At 43.2% G+C, this 12,700-nt stretch overlaps 1 protein-coding gene and 1 long non-coding RNA gene across 12 annotated transcripts in view; one reads left to right on the forward strand and one right to left on the reverse strand.

Moving 5' to 3' along the window:
• Nucleotides 1-12,700, forward strand: part of pax2a (paired box 2a) — a 29,529-nt gene that overhangs the window by 11,955 nt on the left and 4,874 nt on the right. For 7 of the 11 annotated variants that reach the window (XM_019267932.2, XM_019267936.2, XM_019267934.2 and 4 more), the window contains 2 exons: nucleotides 3,438-3,613; nucleotides 5,675-5,795. In XM_019267932.2, coding sequence (XP_019123477.1) covers nucleotides 3,438-3,613; nucleotides 5,675-5,795 — 297 coding nt within the window. Of the gene's footprint in view, nucleotides 1-3,437; nucleotides 3,614-5,674; nucleotides 5,796-11,505; nucleotides 11,722-12,700 lie in introns of all 11 variants that reach the window. The other 4 variants (XM_027277922.1, XM_027277924.1, XM_027277923.1 and 1 more) reach the window with 1 other exon arrangement.
• LOC113745641 (uncharacterized) overlaps nucleotides 1-12,700 on the reverse strand; it is a 63,635-nt gene that overhangs the window by 3,599 nt on the left and 47,336 nt on the right. The window lies entirely within an intron of this gene.

A 12,700-nucleotide genomic window follows, 5' to 3' on the forward strand; every position in this document is an offset into this window, starting at 1 on the left:
AAAGTAAATAAAATAACTAGAACCTCAAAATACTTGCAGCCGCAGCCTCAGCACTGACAGTGAGTGCAAATATCAAATAAGCATCACTATGCCTGCTGACAGTCAGTACACTGGTTGGTGGTGCTAAATCGAATTAATAAAGCTCTTAAACACGCCACAACATAACAGGATCTTAACAGCCATGGCAGTGTTGCTGCCTCTCTCCCTCTCTCTCCCCCACCCCACCCACCTCTCTCCTTTCCGCTTCAGAGGTTTCATAAATATAGCTAGCTTACAGGGGAGGAGTGTTCACCCTCTGGGTATACCAGTTTGTTTGTGCTCTCTCTTTTTTTCTTCTTTTTTTTTCAAGCATAACTGCGTTTTTAAAAACATCAACAAATGATCCACAGTTTGCGATAGCATCATTTCACCTATCAGCAGAGGACTCACAGCCTCTGATCTAGGAAAACCCTGTGCCATTGATTTACGGAGGGAGCCAGGCGGTGTGTAGGAATTCATTTGCCTTTCAAACAAGCCCCCACCTCTACTCTGCCCTGAGTTATCTTATCACAAGAACAAGGGAGATGAAAGAAGGACATAAAGTGCCACCATGCCACCGCAGGACGTTAACATCCCCATAGAGACAAAGCAAAACAGAACAGCTTTTGATACCATTGTGTCTGTTTCGCAGTAGCTCCTGTCATTGGTTTACTCTGTATGTGTGTGTGTGTGTGCAAATGGCTGAAAGTGCATGAGTGTGTGTGCAACTTTTAGATTATTTTATGACGCTGTTGTTAGACAAGAAATAGCAGTTTCATGTCCATTGGTTTAAGTTAGTCTTTGGAGCTTGGAGTTTGGTGCAAAGCTGCACAGTCCGGTTGAAATGTTTGAATACATCACAATGAAATGTGTAACTTTTGGACACAATGAGGTCAAACAGCGTCTGTGTGCTCAAACTGATGAAAGGGAGTGTTTACTAGAAAGCACGTTGCTTTAGGGTTGATGTGTGAACGTCACTGTTGGAGAGTCTTGTTTTTATCTTGGTTTGTCTCCCTTACACTTTGGTGTTAAAACCAAGAGACGCAGTCAGCTGGTGCTGTGGGAGTGATAAGAGAATACCTGCTGAGACACCCAAAGGGGTTGAAGAAACACTGAGAAAATGAAACAAGCCAGTCAATGAGACACACACACACACACAAGGGATCTGACAGTCGGGCTTCACACTCCACTTGACACGCTGACTGTCAAAGGATGAATCTGATTTATTGCAGCTATCTTATGATATATGTCAAACATGAAACTCTAATGGCAAATTCTGAAAATGAATAATTTACTAGTATTTCTATTAAAAGGCCAAATAAGTAATTCTTTGACCACATAAATTTGATATATATATAAATATATATAGTATATATATATAATATATATATATATATATATATATATATATATATATAACTGAAGTAAAAGATGAAAAAAAATGTGTGTCTGAAGTGAACATGATAAAAAAAAAAGAGGCCTGTTTCACTCTAATTTTTAAAACCATTGCTGATGTAAACAACATCACAAAGTGGTGCTGATATAGATTTAGTCATTGTTAGTCCTGTCACTCAATTTGCAGGTTCCAAAATAGTTATTTTTTTAAATTTTGCAGTGAGGCTTTTGTTTACATTTAGAGCCACAGAAAGTGCAGCAGAAAGTATCCTATGATGGGAATCTATGTCCTCTTGCAGACCTGATTAAGTGTGTGTGAGGGGGTGCTGAGTATAAGCATGCGCTTCCATAGTGAATGACAAACAGTTGCTATTGATCGAGCTTGCCTCTTTTCTCAGACCAGCTGATACGAGGTAATTAATGACTCCATTTTCTTCTGTACCACAGACAACAATTGAGTTTCATACAGCAGCAACACGAATGCTGCTGTACCAGCAGCAAACCCAAACCTTTACCCAAGGGAGCTGTTTGAAAGAAAAAGAAAAAAAAAAAAAAGCCTGTGCTAAAATATTCGGTTAACTGATGGTAGGAAAAACACATGTGGCAGGAGAAAAAACTGATTCCTTCATAAATGTTACACAAAGCTAAAGTCAATATATTTTAGCAGTGAAACACACGTACACACACCCTCCTGTCGACACACACTCATACCCAGTCCTCTATTCCATTCTCTTCATGGATCTATTTCTTGGTGCGAGTCGGGTTCATCCTCTGGCCTCAGCCATTGAAAAAAGGTCAAGCAGCCGAGCAGAATGGCAATAACGCCCCTGAAATGGTACCATCAGTGGAACATGATTGATCAATTGAATTCCATAGCACAGAAAAATGTGGGATTAAGTAGAGTATTATACGCACAATGAGTTGAGGCATGATGTTCATTCCAAGTTCATTTCGCCTCCCTCCTCTGCTGGCGGATCAGGCAATCAATAGCGGCCTTGCATATCATATATCACCGCTGGCTCGCCCAGGAGAGAACATAATCTGCTGCAAATTTAGAATGACAGATTTGTATGGGAGCTAAAGCCCTCATCCACTGTTGGCGGCAGGGTATAAGGAAGAAGGGAGGGTGGCGGGAGGCAGGCAGTGGAGTGGAGGTTCCTGGGATGCTGGTTGGAGGTTTTAGCTGCAGATTTTTTTTTTTTGTTCGCTGTTCAGGACTTGATGAGTGAGCAGAGAGAGAGCTGCAGCGGTAGCGGCGGGCTCCCTGGCCGAGTTGATAGGGTCAGAGATCAGGAGAATGAGGGAAGCATAGGCTCATTTGTTTATATAGAGTTTGACCGAGTGAGGAAATGCATACGCTTGCCCTCGACGCCCCGTCCTCATTCGGCCCTGAGTACCGTCCCCACTCCATTCTGTTTTCCAGAAGACAGGCAATATGTGGGGGATGGAGGGAGAGAAAGAGAGACAGAGAGAGGGAAGGGTAATATGTTCAAGAGGAAATAGTGCAGTTAAATAATGGCTCTCCATTTCCCGCTGGCAGAACGAGAGGCTCTGTATGTAATCGCCAGCCCTACTTTCTCCTCCTGAAACACACGCTCTCCCTTTACAAGTATATATTTGCACTGAAGGTAATCCATCAATTACCATAGACCTATCACATGATGACCGTGCTGATGGCGGCCACGGGAAGAGGTGGTGGCGGTGGGGGGCAGAGAGCCGCTTGAGTGAGTGTATGTGTGTGAGGGGGAAGAAAGAGAGAGAGGGAGACAGTGAAAAACACAGAGGGAGATAAAAGGCAGACATGCTGGTGGGTCTCCCTGAATTTACTCCTGCTCATCATGCCATCACTCTCACCCCTGTTGGGCTCAACAACAAAAAAAGAAGAAAATTCCCCTCATGCTTGTCTCACATTGCTAGCTAGAATAAAATCAGGTAAAACAAACTGAAGCTATGCCCTGATGTAGATTTTTGTCACCCTCCCCACCCCCCCCTACCATCCCTTCTTGTTCTACCTCTTTCTCTAGATGGCTCTGATGGCTCAGGCCCCGGCAGCGACTCTCAGGGCAGTGTGGAGAGTTTAAGGAAGCACCTGCGAGCAGACGCCTTCACCCAGCAGCAGCTGGAGGCCCTGGACCGTGTGTTTGAACGTCCTTCCTACCCTGATGTCTTCCCCACTTCAGAACACATCAAACCTGAACAGGTTAGCCAGCTCTGATCATCCTGGGTTCTTTCTTCTGGTCTATCCTCAAGTTGTAGTAGTCAACAGTAAAATACTTTACACTGATTTCTAACATATAGTGAATTAACTGGTACACATACTTATGTAGGTGACAAAAAGCTCTGTGCAACTTCTTGCTCAAAGCAACCTACAAGCCTTCAGCCTATTACAGCGGATAACCTTTATTTACATTCATTAGACTGTTAAACAACAAGAGACTATTAATTTTTCCATTGGAACTCTATGTGGGTGCCCATGCAGCCTTAGCACTGCCCTAATTGAGTTCATTTTCATCTCTGCGCGATCACGGGGAATTACAGCGGCGATAAATCAGAGGGACAGCCCCTCAGCCTGCTATACAGCCCCTAATGCAGCTAATTACCAAAGTGATTTCTACGGCAAGATCAATACCAAAACGAATTGGAAATGACTTGCAATCACAAAGAGTGGAGGAGAAGGTATTAAAAAGGCAAGAGGAAGGTGGAGGAGGGGGGAGAAAAACGGCATCAGAATGGTCCAGAAAAATCAGTTTTAATTTAATGTAATATTAATCAGGCCGCTTTCCACTCTTTCTGCGCACCTCCTTTTTTCTCCCTGTTTCCAACACCCCCTCCTTTTCTTAAACTGGTGAAAAGGTGGGATATTAGGCTATTAGGGGCTTGTCTGGTGTCTGCGTCAGGGCATTAAAAAGCCATTTTGAAGAGGCCAGGCTGAATAGGCCTCATCCCTCCCACACTTCTGGCAGCCATGTGGTCAGGTCATTCAGGCCCCTCTGTGCTTGCCACTCGCCCTCCGCCCAGCCCTGCCCAGCCCTGCCCACAGCCCATCTGCATGACAAAATGGCTCTTGTGCTGCTGAGGCCCAGTGGAATAGAGAGGAACATCCAGCCTAGTGCCAGGGAACAGTTGTAAGCAGACAATTAGAGTTTATCTGGGATAGAGGCAGACAAGACTGGGGTCACCAGCTCGCCCCTGTGGGACCCCGGTTCCATTGAGACAAACAGATGCACACACGCACTCGGATACAAACACTCGCAGACACGAATGTGTGCATACACACTTATCCTTTCAAAGAAGAAGAGTCAGGTCAGGAAGTGTCATCTCATTAACAAACAGGATTTATCACAGCTGCTGGCAGAGTCTTAACCTCAGATTAAAGTAAATAAATATCAAAGAGACTAGTTGGTGGTCGATCCTTACATGAGGTTTTCTGGTGCAGTACAGCAGAGTATAGCATTTTTTTTTTTTTAATGTGAAATTGTAAAACGTGAAAGATAGCTGCAGCCGCACGGTATGGTTTATCGCAAATGAAAAGAAATGAAATAAAATAAAAAGCTCCAGTATAAAGTAAAAAAAATACTAATAAAAGTATAAAATGTGTATAACAATAAACACTATTTTATCATTTCATTAACCCAGTTTTATGTGTTCATCCTAGAGGCAAAGCACAAAGGTTGATTTTGAGGTTGTACTCCCCTTTAAAAAACCACACCACATGTCTCTCCTGTAACAAAGCCCTGAATGTCTCCTCCCTTGACTGGTCACAGGGATGACTGCAGTGGAGCACAAAGAGCCAGCTGACACCCCGTCCTTTGACTCCTCTCCCAATCCCTCTCTCATCCCTCTCTCCCTTTCTGCCTTCGCCTCAGACAAGCCCTAATGCATGCATACATCATAGGTCTTGGTAAAGCATGGGGAGCGGGGACGGGACGGGTTGGTGAGGGGGGCGAGGGGGGTGTGGTGGCGCTCACAGAATTCACAGGAAATATTCATAAGGAAACACAGTGTGAGGATCACAGACAGCTTCCTCAGATCCACCAGGGGTTTCCTTCAGACATGTTTCATATTGTCACCTAAACTTGGAAATATGCTCTAAATCTAGCACCCAATCCGAGCTCACATACAGTGCATGAGTGATAGTAGCCTTGTCGTGACGCAGTCTGGTGGAATGTTAAAATTATTTTTTCTGGAAAGTGTGAACAATTTTTTATACATGCATTTCACCTCTGACATATTTTTGCATTCGTTGTGTGCTTGCCTACAGGCGAATGAGTACTCACTCCCATCCCTGAATACTGGCCTGGAAGACGTGAAGCCGAGCCTTTCCACCAGCGCCAGCTCCGACCTCGCCTCCAGTGTCTCCCAGAGCTACTCTGTTGTGACAGGTACAATCTGACTCACGCTACTCACGATTGATCCCTAAAAGAATACACGCACCTGCAGCAGGTCAAAGACATCTGCAGCACGGTGGACGAAGAACACAAACACAGTGTGTTTAGCTCTGCTTCTGCTGTTACGTATTTCCATATTGTTTCATGGCATCTTCCCAACTGTTCCCCAAAGACAAAACCAGTACTCATATATATACATATATTGGAAAACACTCAATTTCAGTTTGTACATACACAGCGTACTGTCATTTTAGAAAGATTACACTTTACTTCACTTTTGTTAAAGTATTAAAATGTAAAACTCCACTGATTTAAATAAACTTTTTAGAATTTATTTCTCAAATTTGATCAACTTTGACTAAGTACTGGAACAACTGAATTCAGTGACTTGTCAAAATTTTGACTGCCACTTCCTTATGGTTGCACACATTTTCCAGCGATATATAAAATTCTTATCACCAAAAGCTCTTTCAAGACACTTTTCGAGGCACTCTGTGTGTTTATTTCTGAGGGACCGAGCAAGGCGATATATCATCTGAGCCCATTAAATCCTACAGGCCCTTCACACGCTGCTCCTAACTGGCTATTGTGTTAGCCTGGATTGGTCCGCTAACAGATTGACTGGGAGCACTTCTCATAAGAGACAGCTGCTGTTCTCGCCGCGACACGACGTTGTCATCAAAGGCTATGATAGCCTGTTGATTGACAGCGGCTGGAATAGCACCGTGGCTGGCTGGCTGCCTCATGCTGTGGAAAGAGAGAGAGAGACCCTGATACAGATGAGACGCAGACAGGGAAAGAAACACTGAAATTACAGGGGGGGTTTCCAGCCTATGAAGTGGCTGCTGTTTTCAGTAGTAACTTCCACTGAGAGCCAACAGGTAATGGCAGGTGCAGTGTATTGAATATCTTGTAGTATTAACTATCTGTATCATATAACCCACACGAACCCACCCCGTATTGCACTATGGCTTCTTTTGCTCTGCTGTCGAGGTTGATGGCCGGCTGGTTAATTGAAATATTGTTTCAATGTGGCTGCTGAGGCTCTTTCCCAGGAGAGGTTAGGTTTACTGATGGCCACACTGACTCGAGAATAATATACCAGCCTTTTAATAAAGCACCCATAATTATGCAGTGGGCATCAAAGTCAATGAGTCCACTGTGTGTGTGTGTGTGTGTGTGTGTGTGTGTGTGTGTGTGTGTGTGTGTGTGTGTGTGTGAGAGAGAGAGAGAGAGAGAGGGAGAGAGAGAGACAGAGAAAGGGGGAGACAGAGAGAGGAAGAGTGAGTAGGTAAAGAGGAGGACAGCATGATTGAAAACTGCAGTGGCCCTTCTCAAATGATCCCTATAGTCCAGCCCCGGACCCAGCCCAGGCACAGAGCTATGGGAAAAGAAAGACCCCTTTTTTATTCCTGAATATGTGGGAGGTAGATTTGCCCCAGAAAGTTGGGCCCCAGGAGAAGAAAGGTGTGTTTTTGTCTTTTACGCTGGGCTCCTCCTATGAAAGCGGTCTCGCTCTGGGGAGCACACTCATAGCAGGTGGCCTTCAAGCCACCTGGGGGCCTGGGGCCTCCTAAAGCGATACATGTGAGGGCCACAGTTTGCATAATGAGGAGGTGAACTAACAAAACTTTTCTTAAAGTGGAATATGACAACATACTTTAGCACAAGCTATGAAAAATGTCTCTACGTATTTTGAGCAGGAAATTCAACCCAGAAGTAATATCCAGTAAACTTTTATTATTTAATTTTAATGACTATGCAAAGTAATGCATGAAGTATTTGATTGGGTGTAGGTTGTCAGTGCATAATATTATTTTTTGTGCCATTAGCAAACCCTGTAAATAGGAATGTATGCCAAGGCTGAAAAATGCTAAATTACCTTCCTCATTTAGACCGGGATCCAATTATCAATAAATTATGCTCTCATACTGGATGGAGCTACGAGATTATATTCATTCCTTAAATGTTTTCTGCTCCCAATTAAAATTCATACAGTTATTGATCTTGTTGATTTTTATGTCCTGAAATTTGCATAATCTATTAAAGATGAATGATTAATGAAGTGCTCAGTTCTGCTTTCCAAGGGCGCCCGCAAAAGCAATGTCGGCCATCTTTTGTGTCCTCTGTTTACCCTAATGTGTGAAAGAGATGGTTACCTAGGAAAGAGGGCGGCAGCCAAATCAGAGAGAGATTTGGGGCACTGAAATGCACCACTGGGATTCAGTAAGATGTTCCATTCATTCACAAATGAATTTCTGCAAAATGACTATCTTTAGATTTTCTACATGAATTGTAATGTTACCATCTCGTGAAAAGAATACTAAATTCATCAATAATTGCTTGAAAAATAAGAGAAACATAGCAAATCTAGCCTCTTGCCATCCAAGCTGTGGAGAACCTGTTGTCTATGTCCACTAGATGAACACTGTGAACGGCACAGTATGTCCATGGATAAAACAACATGATTAACCTCTGGTCTTTTGCTCTTTATGTGTCTGCACAGAACAGAGTAAATAGAGTACGCAACATACAGTATCCTACAGGTCCTGTGGTCCAGTCTAATCCTGACACAACCTTTTTATGTGGAATAAATGATAGTATAATGTAGCTACTCAACGGTAGTTAAACAGGGTTACGCCCAATGAGAGCACAGTAGTCTCTGTGCAGGCTGAGCTCGATAATCACTCTCACCAGAGCCTGTGGGGAGGCTGGGTGTAAATGGGCACCCCTCTGACCTACTACATCTCTAGCAGATGTGAAGATCCAATGCTTTTCCATCTCTCTTTATAGGTATCTACCTTCTTACCTATATCTCTTCCTTCCTATGAGTTAGAAACTGTACAGACGAGAAATCAAAACACACTTTATTTCTGATTAATTACACCTGAAATATACGCCACATTCTGAGTACAGTTTATCACTTGGCAGTGCCAGCTATTCTCTGCTGGGTGGCAAAAAACAAGCAGCCACCTAACCTGCCGTGCCCGGTGTGTGTCCTGGTGACAAACGGCTTGTCTCCGCTCAGTTAATGCCCGCAGCCCAGAGCTCGGAAATTAATGTTTATATCACCCCCCCACAATAGCACACTAACATTTGAGCACACATTTGATAATGAATGACTTTAAACCTGTGGGTGGGGAATTCAAGCTATTTGGCCCTGCCAATATTCTTTACTCACCCACAAATGGATGCAGCCTTTGACGATCGCTCTTTTGTTCCTTTCTGGTGTAAGTGGTTATAAATTACCACCTCTACAACGCAGGAGAGTGAAGGGAAAGGTTTAAGTCGATGTAGTTGATACAAACATGAACGTGTGCTGGGAGATTTGCTGTGATCTTGAATACACTGTAAGGATAAAAAAAAGTTCTCTCTGTCAGCCTTTGAAAACAAGAGTTCTACCAGTTAATGGTTTGCGCACCAAAGTTCCTCGGTGTACATTTAAAACTGAAATGCTCACTTGAGAGAAGGCTGTTGCAGCTATATCTGGACGCATCACTCCGAGGACTGTTCTTGCAGGTTCTTAACAGTTCATTTCTATGGTTGATGGGGTCTGTAGACGTGATATCAGTGGTAAAGCACAGACAGATGTTGGAGAACTCTATAGCGTCTCCCCTCTCTCAGAGATGTGTTTGCTGGGGAAAAGAGTCCCCAAGGACCCTGAGTTTATCTTCCATCTCCATCATCAGGGCCTGTGATTTGACAGGCTCCCTTTACCCAGGCTCTGCCTCGTCTCCAGGACAATAAGCAACACCATGTCTGATTAGTTTCAGAGTTCAGTGGTCTTGAACGCAGCGTTTGTATCAGTTGTTGTTGCGTCGTAACCCCTGTCTGTTTGACAACGGTTGCTCAGGCGCTGAGAAAACAGAAGCCAACAGTACTATGCAGGAAGTCTCACATACAGTGTAAACAGGCTTCATGTTTAGCATCCTAAAGTTCAGATTAACATGTCAAAGGTTAGGTGGGCCATGCAGTGTCACAGTAATAACAAAGTAAGTGCTCCCTGAAATTTACCAAGTTTGATTAACTGTACCAACGTTTGCTTAACAAGCCAGCTGACTTTTCTTTTTATTAACACTTGTTGAAGATGTCTTTTCTATCACAGACCACTGTTTTTTTATGGTTTAGACTTGTTGTGATTGTGAACGTTGGTTATAAACTGTAATGATTGAGGTATCTGTTGAATATAGTGCTTTATGGCGTCTCTCATTAGCTCCTGTATTGTCTTGTATCAGTGAGTTGGGGTGGACGGGGGTTGTTATGCACCCAAATCAGACTCAGAGTAAGTAGACTTTTGAAAGCTGTTTTAACTTTCAAGACTTTAACAGACTACATGTTAGACATAATTAACTGAAGAACAGAACAGAGCACTAGTCATTTGCACTCATTCCTATATTCGAACCCTGCTTCCAATAAATTTATGACATACATGCACGGTACATGTGACAAACTTTAGGTCCATCCAATTAAATGCAAAGGCAACTCGTTAGAATATTTCTGTTCATGCCAGAGATTCATGTCAACCATTCTTTTTAATGATTTGATCATAAGTTAAAAACTTACATTGTTAAACATTGTGTTCACCCCTCTATGACAATGGTATTTGTCTCAATAAGATGAAAGTAGTCTGTGTAATTGGAGAACCTCTGTCTAAATCCACATTTACAGCTGTCACAAAGACAAAGAGATTTGGAGAACCTGCTATAGATTTCTATGGGAACACAGTCACTTAGCTTGCCTGATTCACTGGCATTATGTTCGTAAGGTTGACAGGGTTGCATCCCCCTTCCCTTATCTTAATGAGGAATCGCAACACACAATCCTGTTGTAAAATAACAATGATGGGGGAAGCAACTAATGAGGCTATCATGGTGTCGGGAAAGAGCCATCTCTCCCTAAAGGCCCCAGCAAAGAGAACAGGTTTTGCAGCAGACACGGAGAGGCCGGAGACAGAGCTCACATTGATTGCATAGGTTCAAGAGGCAGAGCCGGTTGAAAATGAAAGATGCCAAGACTCATCAGCCAAATTAGATCCAAGTGTGGAGTTTGGAACTGTCTGCAAGCCGAATGTTTGGTTATTTGTGGGAGTGATTTTGTTGTGAGAAAGCAGCCGTGAGATTATGTTGTTTGTTTTCCCAAAACCTTGGGGAAATTTTTTACGCATTTGAGCTTGATTGATCAGGCGCGATGTGTTGTTGCAACATTTCACTGGTGTATGTTTCCACTTAGTTGAATGAATTACTGCTGGGTGCATATGAGATTATTATTATAAGCTATGTAAATGAACAAATCAACTTCTAAAGACTGCTTATCAATTCAGAATTCATATGAAATGTCTGATCTTGAGTTGGTGAAAAGATAGGAAGTGCGGTAGCAATTGCACTTCTCGCAATGCTGCTCATCCTTTAGGCTCCCTTTAATTCATACCACGAGTCTGCTAAGGATTTGGAGTCCTGTCTCTGTTTGATTTATTGCCCTATGGTAGTGTTCAGCTATGTGCCTGACAGATCTGAAACTCCTGCTGTGACACATTTGATTTGTTTTTGCCTCTGTACAGTAGTTTTCCTTTTGGTTGTTTGGACATTTACAAAGCTTTACATCCATCCCACCCTACATTTGAGTGAATGAAGTGAATGTATGTGTGGAGCTGCATGTCTACATTATATCGAGTTTTTTTTTTCTTTTTCTTTTTCCCATCTGGCAGACTCTCACCCATCATATCCACCTTCCATGTGTGTAAAGCGGGAGCCCCATGAGGCATCCTTTGCCCCCTTCACCCCCTCCTCTGTTGGGGACTCTGCTCTAGCTGACATCTTGCCCCACCAGTCCAGCCTCTCTGTAGATGCCTCTACTCCCAGCTACCCTGCCCATGCCCATGGCCCCTGCTACAGCCAGTATGCCAGCCAGCCCTTTATAGCAGGTACAACCTCACCCATAAGACCCCGTAACCAGATCAAAATCCAATCAAGCTCACTCTGTTCAGTTGATTTACGTCTGTGTTAATTAATAATCATTTAGTCATTTTCAAATATAGATCAAAAGAGTGTAAAGTGGCCGCCTCTCACGTTGTAAAGCCATCAATCCCATCATGCTTTGTGGCTCTTCTGTTGTGTACACAGGAGCAAAACTGACTGTTTGCTGCTCATTAACAAGTCCTCTCTCCCCCTTTTCCACCCTGCTTTTCACCAGCTCTGACCCTCTGGGTTTACTCGGGTTAACAAAAGGTCTTCAGGTTCTTCCAGCCTCGTGACAGGCCCACGGTCTGAGGGGCCAAAAAAAGGGGGGTGGGATGGGTAAAAGGTCCAGAGGCAGAAACATAGGGCCTGATGCTGCAGCCTGATTTGGGCCTGTATCTCCCTGTCCTGTGCCCCTTCATCCAGCTAGGCCCGATACTCTCACTGTTAATTACAGGACTGAATGTGGAGCAGAAAGTAGAGAGTTTTCATTGGCCTGATGCTCCTCTAAGTTTTAAAACTGCTGAGGATGTTGCCATATTAATGCTACATCAGTTGTGGTTGATTAGATAATTTCATAAAAAATAATTTAAATTGCTTCCTTAAAAAAAAAAAATTGCTTGATGACCTGTCCAGGGTGTACCCAGGTTTTCATCAATATAATTCACAAAACATTTGCTGTAACCTTTTTAGGATTTTTAGCAAACTATGAGAAATGTAATGGTGTGAGTGTCATTCTCAGTTACTATAAGCATCACTTCACTTTGGTGATTTTAGTGTGTTCCTTGTCGAGTTCAGGTGCAGAAAAGAAAAAAAACACATTAATGACACTGACAATTTAACCAAAATGCCTGTATTTGTTCATACTAATGACCAAATGTGTAGCTGTACCCCACTAACAGACTCCTAGAGATTACAGAGTAAATCTACTCGCAACTAATCTGT

This window comes from Larimichthys crocea, chromosome III (assembly GCF_000972845.2).
Source record: "Larimichthys crocea isolate SSNF chromosome III, L_crocea_2.0, whole genome shotgun sequence".
Taxonomy (NCBI): domain Eukaryota; kingdom Metazoa; phylum Chordata; class Actinopteri; family Sciaenidae; genus Larimichthys; species Larimichthys crocea.